Source organism: Macrosteles quadrilineatus, unplaced genomic scaffold (genome assembly GCF_028750875.1).
Source record: "Macrosteles quadrilineatus isolate MER2022 unplaced genomic scaffold, UCM_ALF_1.0 Scaffold_7__1_contigs__length_78375512, whole genome shotgun sequence".
In the NCBI taxonomy this organism is placed as follows: Eukaryota; Metazoa; Arthropoda; class Insecta; order Hemiptera; family Cicadellidae; genus Macrosteles; species Macrosteles quadrilineatus.
The window spans coordinates 48892529-48909383 of record NW_026542600.1 but is presented as its reverse complement, the minus strand read 5'-3'; the positions used below and the strand labels follow the sequence as shown (position 1 = coordinate 48909383).

At 34.8% G+C, this 16855-nt stretch overlaps 1 protein-coding gene across 11 annotated transcripts in view; it reads left to right on the top strand.

Moving 5' to 3' along the window:
• Positions 1 to 14652, top strand: part of LOC128997759 (poly(rC)-binding protein 3-like) — a 167884-nt gene extending 153232 nt beyond the window's left edge. For 5 of the 11 annotated variants that reach the window (XM_054423424.1, XM_054423425.1, XM_054423430.1 and 2 more), the window contains 4 exons: positions 5012 to 5102; positions 6720 to 6873; positions 9806 to 9934; positions 10792 to 14652. In XM_054423424.1, the coding sequence (XP_054279399.1) occupies positions 5012 to 5102; positions 6720 to 6873; positions 9806 to 9934; positions 10792 to 10876 (459 nt within the window). In that variant the 3' untranslated portion in view covers positions 10877 to 14652. The remainder of the gene's footprint in view (positions 1 to 5011; positions 5103 to 6719; positions 6874 to 9805; positions 9935 to 10791) is intronic. The other 6 variants (XM_054423433.1, XM_054423428.1, XM_054423432.1 and 3 more) reach the window with 3 other exon arrangements.
• Positions 14653 to 16855: the final 2203 nt, after the last annotated feature.

Below are 16855 nucleotides of genomic sequence, written 5' to 3'. Positions count from 1 at the left end.
ATACAAAATAAAAATTCTTACATAGTTAATTGGAAAATCTCACAATTTCAGTTGCATTTGATGAAACATGCAAATAAACTTATTGGGCTAAGTATATGTATAAATTTCCACAATTAAATTAAATTTTCACATTACCTGATACTAAATTTGTAAATTTATCAAACACACAAAATTAAAATATACTACTCTTTGGTTTTACATCTTAAACTTCCCAGCTATTCTTGGCATTAGATATGACATGCCTTTTGTATTTGTAAACATTCAAAGCTTTACTGACATGAACTATATGATTTATGAGGCAGTGGAGCTTCGAGCCACTGAGAGTAAATAATATGAAGTTTTTGGTCATGTTTAATTCATGTAATTTTGAAGAATTTTTAGTAATTAAAACATTTACAAAACTACTTTCTTGCAAACTATCTTTCTAAGATAAACTACATGCATTTTCTTACTCACTAATTTCATGAACACTATGAACGTTTTTTAGACAAATTAACCGTATCGGCAATGATTGCAAAGATGCAAAGGTTGGTTGAAAAAGTATGAAATTGCAAACCCCAAAACCTTACAATTTAAAATTGTATCTAATATTATAGAAAGAAGGTGTACGGATGTTGCAATCTGCAGAATTCAGTTGTTGTCAGCAAACATTAATAACAAATTTGAGTTAAAGAGGCAGCAGCAGCTCTACAAAATAAAGCTTTCAAATATTATTAATTTAAGACACTAATCTAGTCTTAGAATACTGTATACTATGTAAGACTAGATATGATGTTGATTGTATCCTTTATTGTTACCTATATTACCTTAGATGTGTTATTTGTTGTGAATATTGTTAACATGTTTTTGAGAAAAGACAAAAATGTAACTCTCCCCAGGTGTGCAAGTATACAATGGTATAAATTTTTCTCTGTTGTTTGAACTTAGAAAGTTTAAGTTTAGGGGTGATCATAAATCATGTTTCCTATGGTGAATTCTAAAATTTCTAAATTAAATTACCCTGATATAGACAAATTTTATTAATTAATAATTTTTATACTAATTTCAGGTACAAATATTCTAATAATAAAAATTGTGTTTGGTTTCTAGTTCAAAACACTAAGTGAATAGTTATGTAGGGTAGACCTACTGATGCATTACTTTTAATACATATTCAATAAATAAAGCACCATGTTTAATCCTCTGTTGTTTTTAAACTTAATTTGATATTGTTGATTGATTCATAGCTTAAAATTAAAATGTTTGACAAAATCCTGAATAGTTTAAATGGCCCAAATGCATACTTGTTATATACCACAGCATCTTCCAAATATATTTGAGTCTTAAAGTTTTATTGCAGAAAAAATTTCATAAAATGCAAATTTCTACAAAAGTATATGCTATTAAAATGTGTATCCTTGTTTTATATTTTTATTGAAAACTCACCAGAACCTAACGGTTTTATTGAATAGACAATCCAATCTGTCTGGATTTTTTTTAGAAATCCTAAATGGAAAATGTGGTGATTTGAGTTTCTTTCTAAATATCATGTTCCACTGGTCAAAGATAATTGTAATACAAGTCTCTTTCATTCTATGTCATATTATTAGACTTCAATAGTCATAGATCTTCAAAACTATCTAAATAGTGAATTCAAATATTATAGATATGCACTTTTATTCATCTTGAACTGTTTCAATTTTGTGAAAAAATCCTATTCAAAAAAATGTTTATTAGTTTCAAACCAATCACAGTTACATGTACATTAAAATTAACTGACAATTCATTATTCTCTTTTTTATGACTAGTATCACACTACAGTATTAAATTAATCAATGGTAAAATAAACATACACAATGTCAAGCCTTTGATGAAAAAGTGTTGTCTATTACCCCAACAGCACAATGGGCTTGCTGGGAACTTGTTCCAAGTCCATTGGCCCAAGTTCCCAAGCCTGGTTTAGACTCAGGGACCAAAGTCTGTAGGCTTGGTTTTGACTTGTTTTAGAGACCGAAGTTGGCAGTTGTTCAACTTGTTATGGGTTTGGCTCCCCAAGTCCAACCCAAGTCCCAACCCCAAACCTACAGTGAACTCATGGGCACAAACCCACTCTAAGCTTGGAATGATGGATACAAAACGGGTCTGGTGGATTAAGCAGGCTCATTATGGACTTGTTCGGGACTTGGAGACCCAAGCCCAATTTTAGTAGGCTCATATTGGACTTGGCTTAGACTCACATTGGAATTGGTTTTAGCACATTTTAGACTCGGGCAAACAAGCTCACACTGATAAATTAAACAGGCTCATTATGGACTTGGAGACCCAAGCCCGCTTTTAGTAGACTCATATTGGACTTGGCCTAGACTCATATTGGAATTGGTTTTAGCACATTTTAGACTTGGGCAAACAAGCTCACACCTATAGACTCACTCAGAATTTGGTACGAAGTTTTATATACTTCAATTACTGTCATGATCAGAGATAATAATAATAATTATTATTATTATTATTATTATATGCTATAGTAATAGTAATATAATTTATACCTATTTAACATATGAGCTGTTTCACACCATTCATTTGCTAGCCCACATTTTTTCTTATAATTAATTTTTACCAAGAAAGATTTATGATAAAATGAAGCCTATTTTATGAGTGATCTTGAAAAAATATTGGTTATATATGAGGTTTAGAAAGCAAGACATTCACATTTCAAGACAATTTATTAATATAATAAATACAATGCCCACTATCTTCCACTTGACCTTCAACTTCTTTTCTGAACCCATCAACTCCACCGCCTGCTTCAGAAGATCTATAAAAAATACAATTGCATTAGAATTATTTGGTTTATTAAAATTTATCATTTAAATAATTTTTCATTATTTTTATTTGTTATTATAATTATTTGATTATTTGGAATTTGTTGGTGTTGCAAACACAGGTTGTTAACTTACCTTTGTTTTTAAAATTGTTATCAAACTTTTATTTCTTACTATTTTACTTTTATACGTAAACTAGTGGTTTGGCCTGTTTTTATCCGTAGACTAGGTTCAGGCATTGACTATAATGGTTAAGGTTAAACACAAATTTTGGCACTGTTCTGTTGAGTTCAGCAGTAGACTATTAGAGTATAGTATAGTGAGTGACGTTGTCGATTCAGTGAAGCGCTGAGTATGTCAAAGGTTAAAGCACAAAAGGTTTAGGCTATAAACAAAATTCTACGGGTTCTTGATGCAATGAAATTAATTGTTTGCTTAACTTAGCTTACTTATATCATCATAGACTAACCAACACAAGTATATTTTTTATCAATGGAGTTTAAATCTTACCTTTACAGGAATCCCTTAATTAATTCTTCTTTGCTTTGTCTTGGTATCAAAACCATAATCAAAACTCACAACTAGTAACGAAACGAGTAACTCACAACACCAGAACTAGATAAGTGAGAACTGACAACTGAGAGTGAGGAAGTCTAAATCCAACAAAAATGGTGGTTCAGCACAAAGAAACCTGTTTACACAAAGAACCCAGAACGCTCCTAAAACCTGTTTTAGGAGCGTTCTGGGTAGGGGTGGAGGGAAAATTCTTTTGTCATATGGCACTGCTCACTTTAGACTCACATGAACAAGCTTGTCGTGGGTCTGGTTAGGTGTTTAAATTGTGGACTTGGCCAACCAGGTTATATATGTAAATAAAACAAGTTTAGTTTTGGCTCATTCACACAAGTTCACTTAACCAAAGCTGTTTTAAATTTGTAGTGGGTTCCAAACTCCAAGTTTGTCATACCAATTCGGAAATATGTAAAAACCAAGTTTGGTCCAAGCTCACGTGCTGTCTGGGTAAGGTCTCCATCGTGCTCGCGTCACAGCTAAGCTACCTAGTTCAAATCTGAGACCAAAAATGTTCTCCTTACTTCATATTCTACTATTTAGACAGTTGTTGCTACTCCTATTAAACCATCAGCCTTGTAATATTTGAAAACTTTGTGAAAGAAAATTTACAATCCCAAGTTCACATTGAAATTTACATTCTGTGATAAGATTTCTGTGGTCAACAAGTCGTAATCGCTATTGAAAACCATTGCTGGTTGATGAATATGAATGGAGTTGAGTTTTTGGAAGGGAGTTTGGAAAAACATATGCTCGATGATTTCCATGGTTTATGTCAACTGTTATCATTCATTAGTCTCATGTGATGCAACAACCAAAGTTAGGAACTTTGCATTCGGATCATGGTGTGACTGAACGAGAGAGATTGTAGAACTAATAGGGGAGTCCCTATAAGACTATCAATGTCTACGGTCAGCCTTAGAGTTCTGAAATACTGGTACGGTCAGCAAAGTTTCCCCAAATTTCATCACTCGATGAAAATGGATGAACACACTTGCTGCCAGCCTTGTTGAGCAAACGTGTAACCTTATGCCAACTCCTTAAACCACTTATGCTAATTTTCTACATCAAAACACTTTTATTCATACATATCTGTCAACTGGCAACCGCAATCAACAGGGATTGACTAACCCCTTCATACAGAAACCTATTTGTAAGATGTGATTCAATCTTGGCAGGATCGTCAACTTTCTTTTACAAAACTTCCTTTTTTCCGTTAGTATACTATAACGAGACTGATCATCACATAGGGGTGGGAACCGGCTTAGTAGAGGACGAAGTAAGTTAGTAGTGGATGACGTTGGTCTTAGATTTGAACTAGCTCACTTGAATGCGACGAGAGCTCGATGAAGATCTTGATTTATGGACAACTCAATCTTCAAATCATGGACAGAGATTGATGAATAATTGTTCTTTTATTTTTTTAACAAAACAATAACTTTCAACTTAATATTTTGTGTCATAACCTTAGCTACAAGAATCAATTTTATTAGGTTACCTCAAATATAACGCCAGTTGTAAAAAAAGTTACAGTAGAAATAATAACTTTTTGAAAAATCGCAAAGTTGGAATGGTTTGACTTGCTCAGCTGGGGGGTAGCTTGCACCGTGGTGGGAGGGGATGACTTGTCACTGTTACAGATTACCAAGATGGGGGGAGGACCATTGGCGGGATTGGCAGCCTTGGGGCTCGGAGGTCTCAACTCTGCAAACACTGGTCTCAACCCTGCAGGTAGCCTTTCAGACTACACTTCTATGTGTGCAATTGTATCTGTATGAGAGGCTTGCAATAACAAAGACGAGGCTTTATGAATTAAGGCATAGAAAAAGAGGTTTGTAGACTCTTTTAATGTTTTTCTTCGCCAATATTTGGTTCCTAACCTGTTCATTGAAATTATCGAGCGGAAAACTATGTGATAACCTCCTCTATCTTTTTTTTTGTCCTAACATAAGCTCATAGCCTTTAAATTGAATGTATTGAGCTGATAATACAGGTTTTAGAAAAATTATGTTAGTTAACTTTTTAAACCTCGATTTTATTGGCCAAGATTGACCTATATTTTGTACATTGTGGAAAACAGAAGCATGAAATTGGTCGAAACTCTTTTATCCTCAATTTTCTTCACATCCTTGCTTTTATCACCAACATATACTCAAGCTTGTCCATTGAAAAATGCAAAGGGGTGATCGAAGCAGTACTGATAACGCAACTGCCATACCGGGAATGTACCCATATTGGAACCTCAGTTACGCAGGTTGTTACTTTTTTCTTTGGTTAATCAATTTGAAGAAGATTGAATACCATTTTAATATAACTATCAATCAACAAAGAAAGCTCTTAACAAAACCTTTTTGTTTGTGTTCTAAAAATTTCAGATTTATGTTGTGCATATAATCTGTCTTTCCTGTATGTTAATGTGTTGAAATTGCTAACACCTTTTTTCTAATCCCCTGTAAATATAGATTTCTGTTGGTTGTACACATTACCTCTTGAGCTTCGTGGATTTTTCATTGATTTATTTATGCCTTTTCATAAAGATTTCTTCTTTTATTGTAGAGACACAAAGATCTAAAAATTGTAAAACAAGTTTTCAATGGACACTCGCAGTAATGATACGTAAAATTAGCACATTGTCAGTTATTGATGTAGCAGTGTAGCTCACAAAGAATCCATTCAACAAATCAACTTCTACTCAAGCTTTTCACTTTTAGTTTTATTCAGCATTGCCTATACGATTGATTTATGACAAATAAAAAAGGCTTACTTACCTTACGTCGTCAATCATCGTTCAGTCTCGGGCGACTAGTTTCGAAACAGCTCTTTCATATTCGAGCCCTTGTCGTCCAACATTAAATTATATGAACATAATGTCGTTGAAAATATACACAAATATAATATTTAACACACGATACATTAAGTTGAGGAGGAGGAAAGGCTTCTACTTAATGAACATCATAAGCTATGACATTTACACACCATGAGTTGCACACCAGACCTGGCCTTGAGGAAATTCTAAACCTCAATCTAGAGTTTTTCCTGGCCGTAGAGACAATGCCTTATACCACTCAAGCATTGATCAAACCTGGGCTTTAACAACTCTGCTCCATCCAAACCCCAAGTGTAGTTGTTCCAAACTTTACTCCCAGATTTCAGTAGTCAGGTATATCTTTCAGTTGTTTTGGTCGAGTTATATCCAAATAGATAGTTAAAGATTACATTTTTTCCAAATGACCTAGAAGTGTTTAATAAACGTTTGATCATAAAACAAAAACACCCTTTGATGTAATTTATAAGCAGGTTTTACTGTAGGCCTACAGATAATACGAGTGAAAGTTTATTTGGTGTTAGCAGCATTGGCCGCTCTAGCTGGAAGTCAGCTGAGAACCAACAATCCCAACCGGAATCAGCAGAACAGCAACCAGCAGACCCATGAGATGACCGTGCCTAACGACCTCATTGGCTGCATCATTGGCAAGGGAGGCACCAAGATTGCTGAGATCAGGTAATACAGACTTTGTACAACATTATCTTTTAATTTGTATGAATATAGCCCTGCATTTTGATGTAATTGGTGTTTTATTTTTATGTGCAAAGATTATTCTCCTCTTTACTGGAAAACAGATGCCTGTGCAGTAGCTTATTTCAGACTTTGACTTACATTATATTATTTTGAGGTTAAGTTGAAAATCTCATGGAATTTGTTTCCAAAAACAAGCCAGCACTGTAACTGGTGTCGAATTTGTTTTGGTACTGTTAATTCCACCCCTGAGAAGTTCTGAAAGTCATAACCTAGTTTGTGGAGGGCTCTTAAACATTGTAGATTACTCTTGAGAATGAAAACATAATAAAGAGAAAATTTGTCTGGAGTAATTTATGCTAAAGTTACTTTAAATTTCATAGAAAGAAACATTGAAAAATAATCATGTTTAGAAGTTTTACCTTGTTTGGGTTTAACTTAAATAAACCTTACCAGACATTTAAAACTTAAAAATGGACGAATACAGATACATGCTTAGCCTGTATTCATCCCTTCAAGAACAGATAAATATAAATAAATTGTAAAAGTTGAAATACCAGACAGTCTCTGACTGGATTCATAGGTAATTCCCTCTAATATAATTCACCGCTTTCATTTTACTCTCTAAGAGTAACTAAATCCTAATATTAAGAATTTAAAAATGATATAGTTCAAGAGACATAATTTTAAACTATTGAAGTTTTACGAGCAACTCCCAAACCTTTCCTATCTTAGATTGTTTTGTTTTCTCAACAATGTACACCTAAATCAACGCAAGTCTCACACTCTTTGTGGTGTAAAATTAACTAAGATCTATTTATTTTCTTAGAGAGTTTAGAGCTGCGAGTGGAACTTAAACACAAGAAAAGGTTGATAGTTTTTAGGACATGCAGTAAAGTATAGTAAGCACCCAGAATTTATAATTGGAACTTTGTTATCATATCACTTGTAGAATATTTTAGTCATACTCATAATAGTCATAATCATTATCAGCAACTTGAAAAATTGAGCTAAAGCTTCCATAAAGAAAAATACTGGTGGTGGTATACTGACAGGTTAAAGAATCTAGGGAAGAAAGGATCAAAACTGTTTGGGGCCAGAATGAGGTACACTGAACCTAGTGTATTTCAGGCTGAAGAAAAACTTCATAGAAAGGTGTGATTATTTCAACCTAAAGAGAGGGTACAAGATAAGAATAGTAGATAGAATAGTAGATAGAATAGGGGCCAAGTGTCTAATAGTAAGGCTGCCATCAAAACTCCTTAAGTTCACTTGAAATTAGTGCTAAGATGGGACGGTACTTATGAAACAGCCTCAATGAGTTGGGAACCGGAATTAGCTTGTCATAGCTGTCTGCACCTAGTTTGACATACATCTTTTGGGTTCTCAGGCCCTAGGGTATTGAAAGCAATGATGAGGTAGATAAAGTTGCATGAGTAGGAGTGTCCACTGCATTCACAGGACCTGAACCAATTTGGGGTGTAGAAGAAGCTTACCTCTTTAGAAGAAAAAAAAAGAAAACTTAAGTTTAAGAAATTAGAAGGAAAAGGAGGTGGCTGACCATTCTGGGATAGAGGCAGGTTAAGGAACTACTTTACCTTTTGGTGAGTTGGTGGCTCAGTCGGTAGCGCCACTGACTTTGAGCCCAAAGCAGCGATGTCGTGGTTCAGATCCTTGTATCTGCCACTACTTTCACAGTACAGTTCACCCTTGTACTCTACTGGCTCACTCCTTGCTTTGCTGGATACGTTTCACGCACAGGTCTCAGTGGCCCATGTGGATGCAGGCCTTGGTTTTCATATGGTGTGTGTGTGCTATGAGCCCGAGATATAATTGCACGCCTCTCCGTCTCCACCTACCTTATGGGGTTGAATTTTTCTCTTCCTCTTCCTTGGGTCTATTTATTAAAACGGCCCTGTGTGGACGGGCAAATGCAAGGTAAAAGAGGCCTCCAACTCTTAAAAATAATTAATTAATTAAACTTGCAGACTATATCCGTAAGAGTCGTAATAAGTGATCAAGCTCAACAAATAATCTAACGATTGTGACAGGGACTGGTCACTGTACACCAAGGAGACAACATAAAAATGGGACTTGAGACTACAGATTCTGACAGGAGCGAGAGGGAACAATGGCTCGTCTACAGTCAGAGTGTATCGCATTCATACATTAAAGGGTCAAGTGATTTTTAACGTACTCGCTGTTCCGGAACGTCAGCCGGGCCACAGCGCCAGGAGCAGGAACGTTCCGGAACGTCACCGTTCATTGTTGTTTAACGTTTCCATGGATCAGCCAGCTCGTCATGAGCGTCCTATATTTTAGCAGCTCGTGGGGACGTACTTTTCTGACAATAAAAAATATAGTTTCCTAAAATCACGCTTAGAACAGGGCTTTGTCCCACCTCTTTCCTGTTAAATAGCGACACTACTTTACCGACTGCAACCTGGGTAGTGCTGCTATCTATCAGAATAACTTAGTACTATGTCCAAAGCCAGTTTTATTGCAGAACATTGCTATCCAGTATAACTACTGTTGTTTTTACTGTAATTCAGTGTATCGGCGGCAATGTTACACAGCGGCGAGCGTTAGTTCAGCTCCTGGCGCCCTCCCGGCATCTAGCGGTCAGCAGTGAACGTATTAAGGTACCAACTAGGACTTGGGATGTAGGCTACATAGAAATTTCTCCGTTTCAGTTAGAAACTAGAACTGTAGAGGATGCTCTAAGAATCTCTGAGTTGTCGTGATCTTGGACTCATGTATACAAATTGTAATGAACAGTGTTTTTGACCTCTGGGGACATCAAAATGAAAATAAATATTAAATCGGTCCCGGTAAGACCTAGACCGTGCCACCTACGGTAGTAGCTTCTTCCCTAATTGGGAAATTTGCTGAAATGAACTGATGATTTGTTTGGCAGGCAAATAAGTGGTGCAATGATTCGTATCAGCAACTGCGAGGAACGAGACGGTGGGGCCACAGACAGAACCATCACAATCACTGGGAATCCAGACGCTGTGGCCCTGGCGCAATACCTCATCAACATGAGGTAAGTAAAATAATTAAAGTGACACTTTCTATTCTTTTTTTGTGGATACAGTTAATAGAGTTAAAGCTTGTTTTGACGATATGCCAAGTGTTCTTATCACCATCGGTGCAGTAATGTTTTCCTTATAGGGTCAACATTCTGATTTAAAACTGGGATACGAGTTAAAAAATGTTAATTTTAATTTATCACTTTAGAGCCATAGTAGTGCCATGTTTAGGGTACTTGAGGCCCTAGGCCAAATTAACCCAAGCGACCCCCTTCCCATAGGCGGAACTTCCCCGCAATTGCCAAATATTAAGTTTTTTGTTCTTCAAATTGTACAAAACACTGCTGCACTCTTTTGCTTATGGCCCTAGGCCACTGCCTATTCGACCCAGTGGTAAATCCAGCACTGAGCCTAGATTGTAAATTCATTTATAGAACATCTGATGGAAAACAGCTGTAACTGTAATCACTTCAATTACAGAACATATAATTTCACTCATAGGCTTAGTGGCTAAATTAATTTTTATCTAGGTTTAATAAGTCTTAGCGAGGGGCAATCCAAATCTATTTGACTGGCAAAGTCAGTGTTTGTGGTCAGCCACATTCAACCACATGGCATTCACAATCCCACAGCCACATTCGACATCTGAATCCGGCAACTAGGAACCCCCGCATTAAACTACAGTAGGCCTACTTGATGGTAAAAATTACATTTAGTTTATAAATATCCTCATAAAATGTTTTTTGTTTGTTATCCCATATAGAATTATAGAAGAAGAATCAAATTCGATTTATCTTTGTTGTTGTTGTCTAAGTTTTTTTAGGTAAGATAATTGTGTCACCAAAATCTTGTATAATGGCGGTTTTTGCAGGATATCGATGGAGACAGCTGGAATGCCGATGCCGGGCTACCACTACATCGCTCCGAACCACATCGTCAAGGCTCCCATCCACTAATGCCATCTACACTTCAGCTCCAGCATTACACAGACCGGATACATGAATCAAAAGAGGGGAGAAAACCAAAGACCTGTTTGTTACTTTTTATATTAAATTATTATAGTTTTGTGTTGGACTATTATTAATATTTATTTTATATTATCGATACATTAATTTCGTTTGTTATTGTATCTGTCATCTATTTTTTATGTAGATTTGTGATTTTTTGTTAGTTATCTAATAGGATATATTATGCAAAGATAATTGTTACGTTGTCTAAATAATTGTGATCCGAAAGAAAAGTTTCAGTATCGATTCGTATGTACTCGTAGAATATGCATTTTCTCTTAAAGAAATTTTCAATGTGCAATAATAACTCGGTTTTCTTCTACGTTGATGTTGGATAGAGTAGTAGCCCTGAGCAATTTATGTTTACCAGAGGGTATATTTATGTAAATAGCAAAGGAATCTGTTAGATTTTTTTGATTGCCATAAAGACATTAATTTAAACTTACATTATTTTGTCTTCCTTTGTAAATAATCGTCCTAAGAACTCATACCGTACGACCGGATTTTTTAAATGGATTTTTGTATATTTAACAAGCGATACAGGGGTGGACGGTTGTACAAAGATACTTCTATACGAGAACGCGGATCGACTGTATAAGAACTTATTTTACTAGTGGTATATCGGTGACCCTAACGGTATCGTAAGAATCTCGGATTAATGGTTAATATACTTGTGATAAAATTGTATTTTAAGTAATACTCCTTAAGTTATATATTCTTAGATATATGCTTCCGATCTAGATAAAATTTAAATACAATAATATATGTGCCAAATTTATTTATGCTGTTTAATCGCGATCTATTTCAATTTTGTAATTCATGTGCCAAATTTTATCCAGAAATTTCGTCAAGATTTGTTAATACTTCGTACTTAATCGTTCTTCTCGCAATTATTTCTGTAAATATTCTTACTGTAACCTTATATATCTGTTATCAAATATTGTAGTCTACCTCCCGTATTTTGTTTTTGAAACCGACAGGAAAGATTTTTTTGATCTCTATAATATCGGTTAGGGAAAAAAGAAAGACTCTTAAGTTTACTTTGAATTAGACAATCAATAGAATTAGAATATCAGTGTTTGTGTTAGAAATTTGTGTAACTTGAAATTCTTAGCGTGTGAGGCACGACAGGATCAATAATATGATGTGATAAACATTTCTTATCACGGGCATTAGTACCGACTGTACTGTACATAGGTTAGCTAGATCTCTCTGCATGTTATATACGCTCGTGCTCAGTGGCTTGGCTGACAAGGCTGTGATGAGGTTGTCTGGTAAACAAACAAATACAGTGTTTTATGTTCAACAACATATCGAGTCAAAGACTTAAACACAGGTGTTTAAGTGAGGGATTCTGAATACCGAAGTATACATTTATTTTTGATAATTGTCGTTTATATTAATAGTTACATGTCATAATTCATCACTTCACGTAGAACAAAGACAATCAGCAACATCTCTATGTGTCAGATAACACATTTTACGTAGTTTCAAATTCTGAATCGCATTGCTTATGTTCATAAAGTTTCTATTTTTGAAAGTAACTCTCTCAAGGGAAGAGTGAGACTGTTTGTATTTGAAAAATAAATATTCTGGGTTGCATTTGTTAAGCTTAAGGGTAACATGTACAATTCCTGAAACAAAGCCCTGTTTTGTGCAACAAAATAAAAGACACTTATTTCACCATCTAAATCTGCTAACAGTTTAAATACAAGCTTTCTTTCTTAAATGTGTTGGAAATAAAATACGTTGAGAATGACTAAATGTCGACCAAGCCCTGAGCACGCGGCCTTATTCGCACTGTAACGTTGTATATATGTGTTCGCACTACACGTATATATATAAATATTCCCCTCCCCTACCCTGCGAAATGATGGTGCGGCCACGATACCTTTGAGCAAGCTTTAATGTACAATCCTGAGCAGCTATTTTTTGTCATTTTTGCTAAAATGTGAGTTTTTTGACTCGCTTATATTGGAAGTTGATTGATGTAAATTCCTGTTGATAATATTTTTAATTCGACCATCATAGAGTTAAATTTCATGAATCATGTTTACTTATTTCCCGGTTCCTTTTTAATTTTGTAAACAAAAATGTATATTTTAAATAATCAATCAACTTTTGATATGTTGAAAGTTATTCTAAATTACACCACCAACCCAAATCACAACAGAAACACACACCTGACAATGTTCACCAATATCTATCTATCTAGACCAATTTTATCTAGTTTCAAGCAGCTTTCTCTTGAATTACCTCATAATTGAGCTAGTTGTTTTTTGAATGCAAATTAACATTCTTTGTATATTGTTTTTTACGTACTGTATCTTTAGAATACATATGTACGTTTTACTCGATTATTTTGTTTTTATCGATATATATTTTTTTACTGAATTTTTTTAGTAGTTTTTGTAGCACGTCATGCGGTTCTTTTGCTTCCCGTTACCGTATTTGTACTCGTTTTACTCATATTTTGCTACATGCCTTCTAAACAACAGGGTCTCCAGATGACAAAACATAAGTAATTAGTTATTATATATAAGATCACTAGGACCGTGTCTTTCAACGTCGTTTGTTGCAATTGCTTTGTGCAATAATTTATTATTCGAATAAAAATATGATCGGCACCAGCAGATCAGGTTGGAATAGTAAAGACATTATGACTGATTTATTTGTTATTTATTGAAATTAAATTTTACTAGTCATACTGGGTAAGGTATATATATAAATAGGGGAATATATGGGAGGGGAGAGTTCTATGTAATGCAGTTTATTGTTTTGTTTATTGATGTAGTAATGTGAAGGCTTTCTTTATTAGGTCTGCCAAAAGTTATTCGAGTTAAGTATTGTATCAAGTATTATTGTTAGAAGCTTATTGGTCATGTATTAACAGTCATGGTGTTACAACTGTAGTCTAATGACTTCTATTAGTGTTTCAAATCTGGTCAATTGTTTGAGACAGGTGTCACAGTATTCAAATGAATCAATTGATTTCACATAACATGAATAGAGATGAGATGTTTATATCGTATAACGGTAGTTTCATACTTGGAATTTATTATACAAAACACTTGTTGACCAGATTTGAAAATTCCCAGCCCTTAAACCATATCAGATGATTAACCCGTAACATATCTGCGTCAAGCTCCCTTTATACCATCCCTCACACATATCCTCTACATATCACCCCCCCCCCTCCTCCTAGTTCACCTTAACATATCTCTTAGGCATAAGTTATGTTATGCTTTTATGTAGTATTAAAATACATTATTGTTATTGTTTATATAGTTCATGTGTTAGTGAACTCGATAAGGTTTGTCTTTGAATTATTATTCCTTTGAAAGGAAGTTCTTACTTAACCATATCCTTAGGAATAAGTGTAACACCATGATATCGGAGTCTAAGCCGAAATCCAAAAGAGAATTGAAAATCTTGGGGAACACTCTTAAAGTAATATAGTTTTCGAATTTAAATGTTTATAAATTTGATAATGTTTGTATCAATATGTTTCCCTCGTTAGTTATCCATAATGCAAAGGGGCAATAAGTAAATTTATATGAATATTTAAAAGACAAAGGTTTATTTTGTATTTAATAATTTGTGTATTGTTAGTAGCACAGATATCTCCATAAACTTTAAGTTACGTTAGATTATACTATAATAATACTAAGAAACGATTGTACTGTTTTTTAGCCTTATTTGGTTAAATAAAAGTGTGTATATTTCTCGTGCCTATTAGTTGTGCCATGTGTTTTCTACTTAATGATAGTTTTGTTGTGATGTTTTTCTCTAAATTCACTAATAGGCAAATTGTTTTCTTTAGCCATTTCTTTAGTTCATTGTGACTAGAAGACATGATTTTTGTCAACTTATTGAATAACAATATATTTTAAAGTTACCAGGTAGGTTGAGCTTTAACTTTTTTTACAAGGATTATTCCTTATCACATTAGTCTTATGTTACAAGCTATATGGTGTTTTTTCCTAACTGTTCTTATATATTTTCAGAACCAATTTTAATGGTTTTGTTGTAAGATAGAGTTTAATATAATCGTATGCAAGATTTAATTGTCGAATTTGTTGATTTTGTACTGTGTCTTAAGATCTAATTTGATCTTAAGTTTAGTTTTAAAAATCAATTATTCAAATCAAATCAATTTATTGACACATACATGTTAGGAATATAAATCGAACAGGAATGGTAGAACATCTCCTTAAAGTCTTATTGAATCTCTACTAGAGGAGAGTTGGAATATTAACACTTTAAAACCTAAGCTCAAGTATAGCTTGGGATTTAGACGGGTTACAGACATATGCTGATGCATCTTGCACGGTGTGACTAGCATTTTTCTTGCTACTAGCATGCAGCACAAAGACCAACCTGTGTTAATCAAATGGAGCTTACACACATATGCGACTGGCGCTGTGCTACTGGCATCTTGCAGCTCGTATGCAGCGTGCAGTGCCACTCGTAACCGATCGGTCGGTGTTTTAGCGCTGCATGCAGCGCGCATCTTCAGTCGGTGAATGCGCAGGACACATTTTCACAACACATGGCTATTTAAAAAATTCTAATGTATCCGTTGTCATTCATATACTATATACTGTGATAAAATATAGAGTCGCTCCTAACACAGAAAAATCACGCTATCTACTATTCTTTTGGTACAGTGGTCTTTTGGAAGGTCAAGTATTTGATGAATTATGAAATTGTCTGGAATCATGCAGTACAACTTCTGGAACTTCTCTGGATGTTCCAAGGTCTGATCATGTATTGGCTACTTTTAACATTTTGGCACCAATAAGGGGATGTCCAATATTTTCTTCACCCCACAGCATTTCATCAACCAATGACGATATCAAAATTGTCCAAGGAAGTTCTGAATTGTAAACTAAGCGCCAAAAAGCCTACTAGCACAAGCAACGGCCATGGGTGTATGCATCTCGCACTGTGCTACCGGCATCAAACATTCTAGTCGCACCATGTGAGATGCATGTGTGTAACCCACCTTAAGTTTGTTGAATCTCACCTGCAAGTTCTTATGTGCTTATTGCGGAACTTGTTGCTTTCTGCCGACGGTGGCATGGTGGCTCAGTTGGCTAAGGCGTTGCACTGACCAGTGTAGCACTGAGTTCTTTCTACATGCGGAAGTTTGAATCCTGTACATGTGCAATCCATTTTAAGCTTAATAACGTGTGGCTTAGCTGGTGAGGAGGGCACACGTTAAATAAATGGTGTCTGGCTAAAAAGGAAGTTGAATTATTGACAACCTCAACAACAGTTGAAAGATTTCTTGAATTTGCCATTTTGAATCTTTCAACGGCTGCCATTTTATACTCCCTCATCCGTTTAAGTTTGGTTTTGTGGCATTGTATTTTACTAATAAAGACCTTTAAATCAATGTCCATATTCAACCTATGCTTAGGTTAAAGATTTTTTTTCTGAATCCTACTGGTCCTTCCCCCTGAGGAGGTGGCGTATCACTGAATAATGTTTTTAAATAATTTTGATGTGCAGTGTCTTTCTTTCAAAGTTTTTTTGCTCTATTTTTATTACTTATTGAAATATTTAGCCATCCCGGGACTTTTTTTAACCTTTTATACCTTTATAACCGTTGACCTTAAAAATATTAAGACGAGGACTATTCTTCTTTGAAATTTATCATAGAATATTTTTGTAAACTACATATTTTGCTTTAAACCACATAGTTTTCAATATATTTCACAAAACCACCAATTTTTCAACTTTAACCCCTCCTCCCACCACAAACCCGAGGTTCAAAATGGTGTAACCTTTTAACACACAATACGAGGAGTATACTGAACAGTTTGGAGTCAAAAGTTAGCTTTCACTTTGGATGTTGAGCTTTAGGTCTAATTGCACCACTAATAGTACCAGCAGTTGTTTTTTAAATGAATTTGAAATTGA